At 44.4% G+C, this 16,552-nt stretch overlaps 2 protein-coding genes across 8 annotated transcripts in view; one reads left to right on the forward strand and one right to left on the reverse strand.

The window, feature by feature from the left end:
• KYAT1 (kynurenine aminotransferase 1) overlaps positions 1 to 8,915 on the reverse strand; it is a 24,031-nt gene extending 15,116 nt beyond the window's left edge. For 2 of the 7 annotated variants that reach the window (XM_029912712.1, XM_026657211.2), the window contains exons 1-2: positions 4,832 to 4,909; positions 2,702 to 2,815 (exon numbers count right to left, since the gene is read on the reverse strand). In XM_029912712.1, the coding sequence (XP_029768572.1) occupies positions 2,702 to 2,785 (84 nt within the window). In that variant the 5' untranslated portion in view covers positions 2,786 to 2,815; positions 4,832 to 4,909. Of the gene's footprint in view, positions 1 to 2,701; positions 2,816 to 4,831; positions 4,910 to 6,808; positions 6,961 to 8,315; positions 8,354 to 8,816 lie in introns of those variants that run through there. The other 5 variants (XM_026657212.2, XM_026657213.2, XM_026657216.2 and 2 more) reach the window with 5 other exon arrangements.
• Positions 8,375 to 16,552, forward strand: part of LRRC8A (leucine rich repeat containing 8 VRAC subunit A) — a 26,049-nt gene continuing 17,871 nt past the window's right edge. The window contains exons 1-2 of the mRNA XM_024192987.3: positions 8,375 to 8,451; positions 12,284 to 12,409. The gene's annotated coding sequence lies outside the window, so the exon portion shown is untranslated. The remainder of the gene's footprint in view (positions 8,452 to 12,283; positions 12,410 to 16,552) is intronic.

A 16,552-nucleotide genomic window follows, 5' to 3' on the forward strand; every position in this document is an offset into this window, starting at 1 on the left:
TGGGCTCAGGATCTATCCTGCATAATGCCTTATGATGAACTCTGAGCTCTTCTATAGCTGCTAACGCACAGTGCCCTGGGTACTACAGACTCACCAGCTGCCTGCATCCCTTTGCGAGTTTAAATGGCCTAGGACAGGGTGGGCAAACTTTTTGGCCCGAGGGCCACATCTGGGTATGGAAATTGTATGGCAGGCCATGAATGTTCACAAAATTAGGGATTGGGGTGTGGGAGGGGGTGAGGGCTCCGGCTGGGGGTGCGGTCTCTGGGGTGGGGCCAGAAATTAAGAGTTCAGAGTGTGGGAGGGGGCTCTGGGCTGGGGCAGGGGGTTAGGTTGCGGGGCGGGTGGTGAGGGCTCTGGCTGGGGGTACAGACTCTGCGGTGGGGTTGGGGATGAGGGGTTGAGGGTGCAGGAGGGTGCTCCGGGCTGGAACCGAGGGGTTCGGAGGGTGGGAGGGGGATCAGGGCCTGGGGCAAGGGGTTGAGGCGTGGGAGGGTGGTCAGGGGTGCAGGATCCAGGCGGTGCTTACCTCAAGCAGCTCTCGGAAGCAGCGGCATGTCCGCCATCTGGCTCCTACACGGAGGCATGGCCAGGTGGCTCTGCACGCTGCCCCGTCCGCAGGCGCCACCCCCGCAGCTCCCATTGGTCGTGATTCACAGCCAATGGGAGCTACGGGGGTGGTGCTTAGGGTAGGGGCAGCATGCTGAGCCCCCTGGCTGCCCCTACATGTAGGAGCCGGAGGGGGGACATGCCGCTGCTTCTGGGAGCCGCGTGGAGTGGGGCAAGCCCCTGACCCTGCTCCCCAGCAGGAGTTCGAGGGCTGGATTAAAACGTCTGGAGGGTCAGATGCAGCCCCCGGGCTGTAGTTTGCCCATCCCTGGCCTAGAAGAAGACCAATGAAAGCCTTAGAACCTCTCCTGTACACTTGTTTTTAGCTCTTTCTGGACCAGCTCATGAATGTGAGAGTTAGTGAGATATGAAGCCTGTTGCTGTTTCTAGTGGGAATAAAGGGAGCAGGGGCTAACTGAGGATACTGATAACCCGGTAAGTAAGAGTAAGTTTAAGATTAAACATTAACAGCGCTAGCGTTCTGTCCTGTTTCACTATTTGCAAGATAAAGTTCTTGGTGGAACTGCAGGCGCTTGGCCAAGATTCAGAACATACTGCTTCATCAGCAAGGAAAAGTGATCAGCAATCAGTAGGAATACATTACCTTGAAGTAAGAAACTCCAAGTCTCAGAAATCCCCTCCAAGCCCCCTAAGCTTTTGAAGGAAGATAAGAAGCCCTCCCCACAACTTTTCACTATACTGACTTCCTCTTTTCCCAGCCCCAGTTTAGACCAGCCATTCCCCCAAAACTGCAGAACAGGGACCTCTTCACTTCAGCACAGCCACCACTAGGCTGGAGGGCTTGTCTGGAACTTCACTATGACTGGCCACCACTTTTGGAGGCAGCATGGAGAGAGAATTGCTCAGCTCACCTGTTGGCCTCTGAAGTTATGCATTTGGAGGGAGGGGTGGATATCACTTTTCAACAGCACTCAGAACTCCCTCAATTCCCAAATTAAATAACCTATTTCCTTAGCTGCAGTTGAGGTGAACGGGGGGGGGGGGGGGGGGAGGGAAGATGGTTTTATGATTAATGCACAGGAATGGGAGTCAGGAGATCTGGATTCTATTCCCAACTCTGCCACAGATCACGATGAGATCTTGAGCAAGTGACTTCCCTGCTCTGTGCCTCAGTATTCCTGCATAACAACACTTCCCTACCAGAGGGGTGTTGATATTTGTAAAGAGCTTGGAGATCTTTTAATGGTGCAAAGAAGTGCTAAGTATTATCATCTCTGCAAGAAGAGGCTAACCTTCTTGTTAGATGAATGAATCCTTGATGTCTCTGTGCCAAATGAGAAGTACTGACCTCATGCTCATTAGATCAGTGATACTCAGACCTCAGTGGTTCAGGAACAAATTAGCGATCAACATTACCCAAAAGAGCCACTGTAGTGTGAATTCATTGTTTCATTTATATAGCACTATATACACCTCTACCTCGATATAACGCTGTCCTTGGGAGCCAAAAAATCTTACCGCGTTATAGGTGAAACCGCGTTATATCGAACTTGCTTTGATCCACCGGAGTGCGCAGCCCCGCCCCCCCAGAGCACTGCTTTACCGCGTTATATCCGAATTCCTGTTATATCTGGTCACGTTATATCGGGGTAGAGGTGTGTATATATATATATATATATATATATATATATATATATATATATAAAATTCTCATGGCAATAAGTTAATAACCAATTAAGTTATCAACTTGCACTAAGTTAATAACATGGTAAAAGTATCCTGACTGGTTAATAACTTAGGTTGGTTAATAATTAAATCACACAGTGTTTTAATATCATGTGTTGCAAAGAGCCACAGGAAACACATTAAAGAGCCACTTGCGGCTTGTGAGCCTCTGTCTGAGTATCACCGCATTAGATGTTCCCTTTAAAAGGGACACACAAAACTAGTTGGGCAGAGAAGAATTTGCATCAGTTATTTCTGTGATGCCACATCTGCTACTGCTGTTGGTGCCAGTTCACCAGGAGACTGAGCTTTGTGCTACAGGCTTGATGGGGCTGTAGATCTGTTGAAGGCATCAGCTAGGCATTGGGCTAAAACCCAGAGAAATGCAGTGCTGGGTGTTCAATACCTTGTTGAAGTACCAGCTAAATCCAGCACGGTTCTTCCTTCTCAGAAAGTACTGACCCAGAGACAGTCCAGATCTCCTGAGCATGCCACTGACTCCAGTCCTAGAGAGATAAACCTGCATTTCCCCCAAGACAGAAAACAAAGGGATGAGATCATCACTTCCATCATTGCAGATACAAAGCAAGGACTGCATCTAACTATGGAAACATGCCCAGGTCTCTCATTTAGGGCTAGAGCTTTAGTTATTCTACATTCAGATAAAGTCTCGTGTGTGTGTGCGCCAGCTGATTCAAAGGTCATGTGTGTGTGTGTGTGTGTGTTTGGAGATCAGCAGGGGAGGGGTGTTGCATTTGCAGGGTGGAAGGGAGCAGGCAGGAATGAGATGCTTGATGGTTCTTCACTTTACACAGTTTAAAGACAAATACAAGACTGCACTTTGGTTCTATGACACATGCAAAGCCAGGATCACATAGTAAAGCTCAGCCACTTCCTCCTCTCCTCTTTTTCCCACCAATCCTAGGTTCTCACCAGTTCTTGATGCTTCTTCCTCTACTTCAACCATCCTTTTCTCTTCCTTCCTACTAGTTAAGGACAAAATCATGGCTGTAGCCCTACCATTTCTGAGAAACCCCCATCACCCCAGCTCTTATCTATTCAATTCCAACTTCTATCCCATTTAATAGGAAATCTGCTTCCTGCTCCAGTGGTTTCAATATTTAGATTCAACTCAAAACCTCAAACAAATTAATTTACATTTCTGATGTTCCTTTGTGTCAGATCTCCTCTTCTGTTGTACAGCATTGTCCTAAGTGTATGATACTGACAGAACTAATATAACCTTGGCCGGCTCACTGGTTTGGCAAATTAATTTAAGTCCAGTCCAAATAAATACAGAAAATACAATTTAATTTATACTGATACAATGCAGGTTAATTCACACAGCTCTTAAACAATACACTAAACTGGGGATTTGAAGCTGAGAAATTAACTTGAAATTACAAATAGAATCATTTTCTGTCCTAAATACAGGACAGGAGTCTCCATTACTTTCCCACCTTATGTTATCATTGACACAACTGCAAGGTGAGTGTAGACTGCTATCAAATAAGAACAGTAGCATTGTATACTCAATTCGCACAAGAGATTCAGGCCCACAATGTTGCATAGCATTGCTGGGGACTGTTAAATAGCTGTTTTATCCTTCTGCAGAGAATGTTTGGATTTCAGGGGTGTGTGTGTGTGAGAAAGAGAGACATTTTGGGATGAGATGAACTATACTGTATATTAGATATTATCATTAAGATGCTACAGATTCAGCTGATGTAAGCTGGTCTAATGTCATGGTAGTAAATGGAGCTCCGCAGTTTATGCCTCCTGAGGATCTGGCCCAAGATGTGTCTACAGGTCTCTGCACTCTCCCTTCCTGTCACAGTTGGCATGCAAAGAGTTAAAGATATCATTGAGAATACACTTCTTTCAAGTTAGTATAGGTCTGGGTCGCTGAAATCAGGGTGGGGAAAGATTCAGAGGATTGGGCTACAATACTGCCTCCCCAATATCGTCACACAATTCTGAGGCTCTCCAGTAATCTACCCCATGCTCAGAAAGTGAAAAAGGAGGAGAGGGAAATGCTACTTAGGTGGGTAAAGACTCAGGGATTCCCCTCTAATTTAGGCATATTTTTCAACCAGAGAGAATCAGCTCAGCTCCCAAAGGAGAATGAAGCAGGAAGGGGACTCCTCTATCATAGTGGGGCAGTGCAAATCTGATCTGGGGAGCTGCACACAAAGGGGTTATGTTATAGCAGCCCACAGCCTGATAAGGTCACCCACAGAAAGAGGTTATTTCCTATTGCTCCTAGTAGTAAACATGGTCTCCTTTGTCCTTCTGTTTCTTGTGCTCCTTCTTTGCACCAGTGAATCAGCAAAAAGTAAAAAATAGCACTGGTAGTGACTCCTGCTCTAAAAATAACCCAGCGTGAGGGACTCAGTCCCCATGATCTCCTAATCCCTGAGAAGCAGCAGGGTAAACGTTTGTACCGAAGAAGGAAACACGGAGATGCAGCCAATACATACAGACTGATAGTCTGATACAAAGCAGTTCTTAGAATGGGAAAGGTAAATCCACTTACTCCAGTCTTACTCTGCACAGTTCAGCACATGAGCACAACTCCCCTAGACTTCCTTCATTCTCATTCCCCACCCTCCACCCCCCTTTCTGATTTGCTTCAGCTGCTCTTGTGACTTCCTGGGAGGAGCTGAGCTCTGGAGAGCTGTTGGGAAAGGCTGCAGAAGGGTAAACGCAGAGGCAGAATTAAGTGGGGGAAATCTTTCAGGAGCAAAGAGATCTGGGGGAACATTTCAAAAGTGCCAATGTGGCTTAGAAGCCAAAGTCTCATTTTCCAAAGTGATTAGGAGCCTTGGGCTGTTAAGTGCCTAAGTGCTTCTCTGTCTGTACCGTGAAATTTCCTGGCATAGCTATCCTGGAATAATTATTCTGTTATGTTATACCAGTATAAGTCCCTGGGTGCACACACTCTATGCCCAAATAAAAGTAATTTTACTCCAGAATATTCTGCTTTATAAGTGGGCCCTCCAAGAAGACGTGCAGGAAGGAAGACAATATTTGGCATTCCAGGAGTTTGTCAGGTTAAAAAAACAAACAAGCAAAATTAGAAAAACAACAACATATTTTCAGGGGTTCATCATAAAGAAACAAAGAGGACACAAACAATTTTACCTCATAATGTCATATTTTAATGAGATATAGATATAAATACCAATGAACTAGCTGGTGTGTCTGTGCACCACTGCCATCTACTGGATAGAATAATAACTACTCAAATGCATGTCCTAGCACCCATAAAGCTAACTGCTAGCGCAGCACAGCGACAAATGTAAAGCTCCTAAAAAGTTACAGATTGGTTATATTTTATTATGGAAAGAAAAGCTGGCGTAAATCAGTTAATGTCTGCTACTCTCAAACCCTTAACCACTCCAAATTGCATCTTTTGCACTAATAAGATTATAATTAATGCCTTTCACCTTTCTTTTATGATTTTTTTTAATTACGATGCAGGTCAATATTCTAAAATGAGTCATCCTAGTTAAAATAAACCTCAGTGAATCAAGTACTGTGCCTAGAAGCCTGCTTTTACTGATGCCACAAAATTACCATGGTACATAATTGCAATTCAGCAATGATGTTACTATTCAGGGCACAGTACAACAAATGTTACATTACCAAATGACCTGACAGAGGTGAGCTATTGTAATGGAAATATAGTGGGGTTTTAGAAATGTTCCATTTTGTAAATGGATGTGGATTAGTCTTTATATGGTCCAGAGGGAAAAGCTATAGAATCTACATCTTAAATCTAATTCCTCCTTATTATTGCAAACTCTCTTTAAAAACACTCATTTTACCAACTTTGTATTTTGAAACCCATTTATATGACAATACCAACTAGTATTACTCTAGCTACCGGTAACTGACACACACGTACACTGTTGTATGCAGTGTTGTTGTAGCTGTGTCGGTCCCAGGATATTAGAGAGACAAGGTGGGTGAGATAATATCTTTTACTGGACCAACTTCTGTTGGTAAGAGAGACAAGCTTCCGAGCTGAAGAAGAGCTCTGTGTAAGCTCGAAAGCTTGTCTCTCTCACCAAAAGAAGTTGGTCCAATAAAAGATATTGCCTCACCCACCTTGTCTCACACATATATACATCTATTTTATTAGTGATCATGTTGCATGCAATGGTTTATCTCACTTGGGAGTCTCTGGCCCTGATTATCCACTCCCCTGCACTTTGTGCAGTTATTTGAACCAGTGCAAAGTGGGTGGGGAAAGTGGGTGTAAAATGCTACCAGGTCAGAATGGTAGTGATTTGTTATTCACTTTGTGCTGGTGCAAATGAGTGTACATGGTGCAAGTCAGCAGATAATCAGGCCCAGAGAGTGTACCATATTCTCCCAAGTTAGCCAAGCCATTGCCTAAAGCATGATCACTAATAAAAGAGTTGCAGTTAGTTTTAGACATCTAACAGTTTGCTAAGAAATGGTCTGATAAAGAACAAAAAAATTTTTGTGTTATAAGAAATATTACCCTATGAGAATTCAAAATAAATAAATGTTTGCCTCCACCGATGATCTATCTGCACTTCGGATTTCGTCTGGAGCTCATGAAGGAACCAAGGCTGCTTCCACTGATGTAAATTGCAAAACTTCCATTGACTTCAAAGGGAGCACAACCTAGCCCTAAATCAAAACCAATGAAGAACAGATTTACCAAGAAACCGTTAGATCTCATAATAGGAACTATGCAGCATCCTCACATCTACCAGTTTGAAGAGGACGCAAGACAAAATCAGCCAGGTAAACAGGGTAGGGTCCGTTTCCTTGTGTTTTACACAGCACTGAGCATGCTGTGAGCACTTAACAAACAAACAAAATAAATAAATAATAATAATACAACTGCATCTGTGTTTTCTATAGTATTTGCACTCTATGAGCTCCTCCTTAATGTCACATAAATCACAGAAGTCTGAACAAAACTCTGAGGTTGTCCTTGGGTCCTCCTGTCTTTGCTTCCTACTTTTCCCCTTTGAAAGATGATGAGTTAAACTGGCATATACTATCCGTCACTGGGCACCATCCCCCACTTATCAGACATACATGCTTTAACCCTGATTTGCTTATACTTAGAATTCAATTAGATCATTGTAACAAACCAGATTATGACTAGATAGTAACGTTTAACATTGATAGAGTGCTTTTTAATAATAAAATACTTTACAAATTATAGGGGGACAATCATCCCTGTGTGACATTGCAGAAGTCAGTGTCATCTCTGGTGTGACATTGCAGAAGTCAGTGTCATGCCTGGCATCACTGCTCTGAAGTCAAGAGGGTAACACCAAGAATCAATTTGTTCCTACCTGTGTACAGCACCAGTGAAATGCAGCCACTTCTGGGAAGAAGGGCAGCAGCTGGCATACAGAAGAGGAAATATTTCAGCCAAGCCCTGGCTCTTCTGAAAGCTGCCCTGGGATCCATTTAGATCACAACCTTGATTCTCTCAACCTTATCTGAAATACTTGCACACAGTGAGCCATAGGATACCTGGCTGGTTCATCCACCTTGGAAGGGCTGAGTTGGCCCTGGCAGGATTTGAACTCATGATGTTTGAACACTGAGCCTCCTCCCTTATAGGCCTCCACTGACCCACACAACCCAGTCCTTTTGGCCCTAAAATATTCCCTATTGCACTTATTGAGAGTGCAGTCCAAGGACACTCAGACCCTTTGGCTAACCCCTGGGGAAAGTGGAGGCACCCCTGGGAACAACTACCTGGACGTGTTCAATTCACTTGGGTGATTTCGAAAAATTGAGTTACTGTCCCTTTAAGCCGCTGAGACATACGCAAACATGGCGCTGCCCCTCACAAAAATGGCTACACCCAATCCCCTCCGCAGCCAGCAATAGACGCGCCCTCTACAAACATGGCGCCCTTTGCTTAACCAACGCGCCCTGCACAAAGATGGCTGAACAGACCGACCACGGCAACAAGTGCCCCGCATAAAGATGGCGCCGCCCCGTCCCCCCGCCCGCACCTCGTTCAGGGAGCGCTGGAGGCGGCTATGCCGGCTGGGTGAGGTCAGTTCCGGGGCGGAGCAGCCCGAGTGGTGCAGTCAGGGCCAAACAAAAGGAGCCGGAGTGAAGGGGACGAAGCCGGTCAGGCGCTGCCAGGTGGGTGCGGACGGAGGACTAGGGCTCCTCGGGGCAGGGGGTAGGGCTCCCCCGATCGACAGCGGCTGGGCTCCTGCGGCACGCCCCCGGGGCTGGGCTCCTCCCTCCAGAGCATCCCGGAGAGGAGACAAGCTCCTGGGGAGAGGGGTAAGGGCTGGGGGGCTGGCAGGGCTGGGCAAGGAGCGGGGTTAAGGGGAGGGGAGAAAATGGGAGGAGGTGGAGGGGACAGTCAGAGAGGAAGGGAAACTGAGGCAAGGGAAAGAGGTGGCCTGATGGTGGGGTCGGGACCCTGGGGGCAGGGGAAGAAGGGGACCTTGGTGTGTGTGTGTGAGATTTTGGGGCTACAGTTTAGAGTCCCCCCTCACCTCTGGGTTTGACTTCAGGCTGTTCTTTAGGATCCGGTTGCTGTGCAAATGTTCTCCGGCTTACTGGGCACTCCTGGGAAATCTCACCCCGAAGCTGTCCCTACCTGGAAACCTGCGCTGCTAGCTGTTCATGATCTTGTGGTGGGGTTAGTTGTCACTGACGAGTCCGACACGCCTTCCCGCTGTAGGGTTGTGGGTGGGGCAGTGGACACCAGTACAGTCAGGGGTTCACCTAGGGCCATGTGCGGATCTGAGTGAGTAGGTGACATGATCGCCGATCTGTTTAGGGGTGGGGGAGAGACGGGAGGGAGCAGGAACCTGTTTGAAAAATCTTCAAATACATGGATGGGTCCTTGCACCAGGAAAGGTAGTGAAATATGCTGTGTGGCTAAATTCCATTAAATTATAGCTGAGGTCATGACTGTTGGGGTTAGATGGGGGAAATTGCTGACTAATCAGATAATTAATGTTTGTTTCCCCCTTGTTTATATGGTTTCTATGTCAGGTTCTTGTGAAATCTACAGTTTATTAGGTATTGTTAAACTGAAAAGGGAAGTGAAATAACTGGGAAAATCTGTTTGAATTTATAGTGTTAAGCAAATGAGACTTCAAATACATATTAGTCTTAATGTTTAGCTTGGGCTTTGAAAGACCTCTTGGTGAGGGAAGGAAGTCTGTTCTCCACATCTTTCTTGGCAGTATTGGCATCAAGAGGTTGACTGTGTTGCTTTTCCAACCTGCTTTGTAGAGAACAGTTCTCAGAATTGGAGGATGTGGGGGGGGAGGTGTTGCTATAGTAGCTTATAATAAGCAGAGTAGGATGCTGTGTGACCTGCGCATCATGTGTACTCAAAGCAGAGAGCTCCATGACAATAACAAGGTGCCCTGTTGCTGCATCTGCCAACTATGCTGGGGTCATACTAGTCTTTTGTGGGAGGATGTGATCTAAATGAAGGTCAGTAAAACACTAAAAATATTTGAGGTACCCAATCACAGTGAAAATTGGGAAGCTTAAGAAATGCAAGAAACTATAGGGTGAAGACTTTGGAGAGGTCCTTTTTAATTATTTTGTAGGAGCAACCACATTCATGGTCTACACCAGCATTAAAATAACATACCATAGATACATGATTTTACTTTATGTGAATTGGGATCAGGGAATGCATTGTTGGATTATCTTTTAAATAACGTATGTATCTTTCCAAATATGACAAAATACCAGATTAATCATAATGCACAGAATAAAGAAAAATGATTAGGATTAGGGAAGGGCGGGGAAGCAACATAGCTAATGCAGACCCTGAAGATAATCCTAGACCTCTAAAAAGGGGCAGCCATATCACTAAGTCAGGCATCAATGTTTGGTGGGGATCAACTTTTCCATTTTTGCAGGATTAATTTTTTTAGCAACCAAAGCTGAATGTTGGAACCATGCTGCCTTGTTACCAAATATATTCCTGATACCTGGTGTTTATCAAAGAATGAAACTTAATGGGAAGGGCTCCAATTTAGTGTCCAATATCAAATTGATCCTTTGACGCACCTCATACCAGAAATTCTTGAGACGGGGCATTCCCAAAACATATAAACTAAAGTAGCACCAAGGGAACTACATATCCAACAGCAGTCAGCATTTGAGGCCCATTACTATTAACCTATTGGGGGGACCAGCATATTTGAAAAAGTGTCTTTTTGTGAATAAGATGTAGTCTCAGGTCTATAGTTGCTTTTTTAACATTAGATATGATTGTATTCCATTGGGTCAGAGAGTTGTGTATCAAATCGCTGTTCTAAGCAACTCTGAAATTATCAATCTTTGGCTGAGCTTTTTGGGCTAGACAGTTGTAAAAGGATACCGCTGGCCAGATAAATCCAGGAAGTTTCCTCCACATAATAAAAGTTCTGGAGCTCCCAATGCATCCAGCCCAAATACATTTGTAAATAGATCCAATTAAATTATTTCTAGCTCTGAAGCAGGGCAAGCAAAATTGTCACTGAAGACCTACAAATGGTTTAAATTTATTGCTGTCAATTAGCTGCATCGCAGTTATCATTCCTCACTCCATCCAATGCCTCCACATCAAGGTTTTGCCATCAATTAAGGATAGCACTGCTCCGTAGGACCATTTTACCATGAATGGAAGCAGAACTTTCTAGCCAAGTTTGACCAAGCTTGCTTCACACCCATTATTGTGGGAACTCTAGAGCCATCAAATTTATACAAATTCGATCATACGGTGCCTGAAAAAGGGAGAGAATATACTAATTCTCATTCAGTCTGAATCCAAGTTGGGGTCTGTGCAGTCATATCTGACAGCCACAAAGATGCCTGGTTTAACAAAAAAGAGAAATTTTCAAGGTGGAAAAATTAAATAACTCCAGAGATAGGAGGAGCTCTGATTTGTTTTGAACCAGTCTAGGGTTTCTTACCTGCACCCCAAAGAAATGTTCTGAAAATATTATTGAATTTCTTAAAATAAATTTGAGGAATAGAAATAGGGAGACCCCCTCCGGACATAATCCTTGGATTTTTGAGTATCTTCCCCATTTCCTCCTTCAATCTGATTCCTCACCATCCTGCCTCTTCCAACCCTGGATTGTATGCCTTCTCTTCTTGAGCTGGACATGTTCTGAAGTCCTCAACTCCTTTTCTGCTTTGTCCTGCAGTGATGTGTTGGAGATCAGCTCCTGAAAGCTAAGTCCACTTCCTTGCCTATGGTTCCAACCCCTGCTCCCCACAAGCAAAAAGAGCTAAAAATCTCAAACTCTGATTTTTGCAAGTGGCGGCAAGTTGCAATCACTGATCCAACCCCCATTTTGGTTGGAGTAATACAAGTATAATCCTCTTTCTAGTTACTCAACTGAAGCAAGTGGATTAGTTACTGAACACTTGTACCTTGAAACAAGGACAGTAAAAAAGAGTGTGAACTCTTCCAAGGATTTGTCCAATAGTGGTGTTCAGAGTGGCTTCAAAGTTGGCTGGCTGAAAAGAACCTTAGCAGGCAGAGGAGTTGATACGGTGAGGCAATCCTGTTCCTCCTCTACAAGGCCTTAACACTTGTAGCTCAGAAATAACTACACTAGTTTCATGGTAAAGAGAACAAAGTCCATGCTGCTGCTAACAAGTTCACCTCTTTCCATCAACTAGACTCAATTAGGTTGTGGGATGCTAGTAAACGTCCCATATTTTCTTAAACATGTTTGTAATATCTGCTTTTGCTGTTATATTCTAATAGAGCTTGGAGAGAATCCTCCCTGATAGCTAGCCAAGTTGCCACCTCCTAAATTTCTATTTGACACTGATCTTCCCAGCTTTCTTAGAGGGTCTCTTCCTGGATCCCTGTGACCACTTAAGTCACTTAAATACTGACATACCAGATACCCTTTCTCAAGGTCTTGTCAGAGTTAACCTGGGGCCTCTTAGACACTGGTACTTTCTCTGCTGATAAGACTTTGTTTAATTTCAGGGAAGCTGCTCCCATGGCGCTTGGGGAATGCAGTGTTTCTGTGCTCTGTCAGGATCCAGCACATACGGACATCATCCTCTTCCAGCACAGAGAATTGAAGTGCAGATAGCAGAACCCAGCCACAGGGTAAGGCTACAGTCCAGTTCCTAAGTGGGGAGTTGTAATGATGTGAAATTCCTGGTGGCACCAGTTGAATGTTGACTGTCCAAGTGCAGTTTCAAAATACAAGTGCAGAGATGGGTCATGGCTGTCATGAGACCAAATAAAAATGATGTCCGGGCCAGATGGTGATGGAGAGAGTAGTAGTGAGTTGATTACAGGCTTGTTACCCGTTAGGCACCGCTTGAAGATGGAAGGAGTTAGCTGAATGTAGCAATCCAGTTATAACTTGAATAGTGCTCCATTCCATAAGTGTCCACCTCCCAGTTATAGGAACCTGAACCTATCCTCCGACTAATGGAGTGGATGTCTATAGGCAGAAGGGTGTTGAACCACTGCATTACCATACAGGCATCTCTTGGTCCATTCCTGGTAATGTACTCCATGTGGAAGCATGAATTGAGACTGTTGTGGTAATGGCTGCTTTCCACTCTGATGTGAATAGTTCCATGCGGCTTAGCAAGGAAACTCTGTGGCCAGTCAAGGAATGTCAGCTATTAGCTCTGAGAGTCCTTGCCTGTCTAGTTCTCTTCACCCATGATAGCATGAGAGTGAATGCAAAATCCTCTGCATATGCTGATCATGTTCTGAGCTGTTGGAAATACTGTGCATCTCCTACAAAATTGCATAGTCCCTAAGTATCTGATGTTCCACTGACCCTAGTTATCAAAATGCATGTAGCTTCTTTCTGAGTAGACCATAAATACCATCCTGGCACTCAAAGTCCTTGGCCCTTATCTTGAACTGTTACCAATAATCTGCATTAAACAGTTGCTTAATTAATCCTGCTAAAGGCTGAGGTTGTGATAACCATGTTCTGGACTATGGGCTGTCTAAACCCTTCTAACATTATATTGAGTACTGAGTGTGCTTGATGGACTAAAAATCTGTGACAGATGATCCCTGCCCAGTAAATTACAGTATAGTTCAGATGAACAAATTACTGGGTGGCCAGCATGTCATCCAATCTCAGAGCACTGCACTGCAGAGCTTTCTCCTACTTCAGTGGCTTGTTGGACTTTGTGGATGGATTTTGTTAAAAGGGGCACTGAATGAAGAGAATTGGTTTGGCACTTGAGGGAGGTGTTCCAAGCATAAATGGTGGACTTGGTAAAGGATACAAAGGGACACTGGGAAGGGAGCACTGCAGTATAGGTAGTAAAGTTTATAGAAGTTGTATATAAGTCGCATTTTTTTGTTTTTGTTTTTTACCATGGGGCAGATACAGACCACCAGCTCAGCTAGTACCTTAAAGAAGGGGTACCTGGAGGCAGTGTAGTGAGCCTCTTGACTGCATAACATATCTCCAAATGAGTCAGTTGAGGTGTAGCACAGGCTTAATAGGTACAAACTGTTATCAAGTCAGAGTTATGACCGCCTGTCTTTATAGGAAGGAGGCAGAGCCTATCAAAAGCTTTTGGGACACTTTTAAACTATTTGTGTATAGTTTGTATTGTGACTTGGAATCCAATTGAGTTAGCTAGGCTGTGCAACCCTTTTAAGTTCTCGTTGTTGCTATAAAATTGTTTGAGACTAAAGCTACTCCACCATGCCCACCCTGTTGTAAAAATAGCACCTATTCCTTACATACTGAGCATCAGTGTTCACTGCAAAATTAACTTTACACATTGCAGGTAGTGCTAGCTGCTTTTCCTCAAGACCCAGGCTCTGTGCACAGCAAGGCATTGATACTGGCCTTGGCTAGGGTGACCAGACAGCAAGTGTGGAAAAATTGGGACGGGGTGAGGGGTAATAGGAGCCTATATAAGAAAAAGACCCAAAAATCAGGACAGTTCCTATAAAATCGGGACATCTGGTCACCCTAGCCTTGTAAAAGAGCATCTTACCAGTTTTGTCCTCATTGGCTTCTGGGTGATCCATGTGGGGCAGTTCAGAACTCTGATAGCTTCTCACTAATGAGAACAGGTTTGGTGGTGATCTGAACTTGATGTGTCAATTGCTGGATTTAGAATACTTGAGGAGTCTGTTTTCTGGAACGCCCATATCCTGAATGCAAGACTTGTAGGACAAATAGGTGATCATATGATTATTCCTCCTCTTTTTGTTGTTGTTCTTTTGTTGAAAGACTGAGGTTACATATCACAGGATAGCTGGTGTCTTATTTCTCTTCCTGCTGCTGCTGTCTGTCCAAGCCTGTTGTAGCAGCCTTTCTTGGGTTTACCACTGGTTATCCATCCTGAGTGGATCTCTGGTCATGTTATCTATCAACCAAGAGAGATTTTTGCTGGTTTCCTCTGCTTATAGCTTAAAAAAAGCTGCTGCACTCTTGCTTTCCTTCTGATTGCATTCATCTTCTCCACGGTTAAACTATGAGATCTGAATAGTTAATTCAATGACTGCTTGGGGAGATGCCATCTCAAAGTTTGATACTTGACGCTTCCTATTCCAATTTAGTGATCCTATCCTTTACCTAGAAGCTAGTCACAAAATGCCAGTAAGTCCTCTTCATTCAGTTATTCCTAGTGGTCAGGAAAAGGAGACTTAAGGGCTGTCTAGGTATCTGAACAGCACAAATCATGATTTTGCCTGGTGCATTTGAGGGTGGGTTGACACTACACCAGTCCAAGGTTCCCCTGCCTGCTTCTTGGGTGTATGATTTATATGGAAGATAAACCTTGTGAATCTTACTCTGAATTTGTTACATCATTGGGTTTAAACTGAGAGGTTTATATTTAAACTTCTCTGTGGTGCTTGAAAGCCTCAAAGTAATACAGAGATCACATCTCTGCATAAGCACATGTAGTATCCTGATGGAATAAGATGGTTGAAAAATTCCACTGCCCTTGAAGCACTTGTACTCCCCATAGCTAAAAGAAAAGACTAACTGTGGATAGCCTGCTTCATTCACTGATTTGTATATTTATAATTCATAAGCTCACACAGTCTAGTGCTTATCTCTTTGGCTTGCATCATTCTAGTAAGTCGTCAGAAGTCACCCTGGTTTGTGCAGCTCTGCGTCATGCTGATGTTAGGATTGTTGCTCCAGTGTGTGGACTCCACTGATAACACCAAATTCCCTGGTTCACTTCCTTCCAGGATGGGGTGGAATGCCACTGAAAGGCATAAATCAGGTCATGTGATCAAAGCTCCAATCTGGATTTTCTCTGTTCTCCTGCAGATGTTCTTCCCTGTACTTGTCAGGGCAGGCTTGCTTGTGTGCTGAGTCAACCATGAGTCACATGCTGCTGGAGCAAGAACTTGCTGCCAGTGCTGCCTCTGGAGGGTAGCTGTCCTGCTGAAACACTTAGGCAAATGCTATTTGTAGCCCTGCTCTCTGGGGCTGGATTGGGATTATTCCTCTCCTCCCCAGGAGTCCTACAGGAAATGCAACTCTTCAGTCAGCCCGTTTCCTACCCACCATACCAGCAACTCAGGAATTGCTGAATGTTCCACGCTATCGGTGACTGGCTGCATGAGAATCTACCCATCTGGCTATCAGCAGCTGGACTTCACTTGGAACTCCTACGAAAAATGCAAACTGTGTGTCAGCAGCCACTGCTTAGTAAGGGCAGTTTATCTCAGTGATTCAGAAATGGTGATTACGTGGCTGGGAAGATGAATGCTGCATTGTAACCTGGCTGGCTTGTGTTGCTGTAGCTAAGGGTGTGTCAATCCCACAGTGTAAAACACAAGTCAGAGGGATTAACTTAATCTCATTCTGTGCCCAAATTTGGCACCTGGTGTCCTCCTCAAAGGGAAAACCCAGGATCTTAAAACAGAAGGCTGATTTGCTGCCTTCGATCTTCACCCTTGAGTTTGAAAATGGAGTATCTGTGTTAATGCTTTACACCAGGGGGTCTCAGATTTTTGTACTGGTGACCCCTCTCACATAGCAAGTCTTTGAGTTTGACACCCCTTCCCCTAATAAATTTAAGGTGATTTTTTAAATATATATTTAACACCATTATAAATGCTGGAGGCAAAGCAGGGTTTTGGGGGGAGGCTGACAGCTCATGACTTCCCCCCCCATGTAATAACCTCATGACCACCTGAAGGGGTCCCGACCCCCAGTTTGAGAACCCCTGCTTTACACTTCCTGGCTGAGGTAACACTAACTCTTTGGAATGGAGTTGCTCTAATTCTAAATGC

Source organism: Terrapene carolina, unplaced genomic scaffold (genome assembly GCF_002925995.2).
Source record: "Terrapene carolina triunguis isolate 2854851 unplaced genomic scaffold, T_m_triunguis-2.0 Scaffold238, whole genome shotgun sequence".
Classification (NCBI taxonomy): Eukaryota; Metazoa; Chordata; order Testudines; family Emydidae; genus Terrapene; species Terrapene triunguis.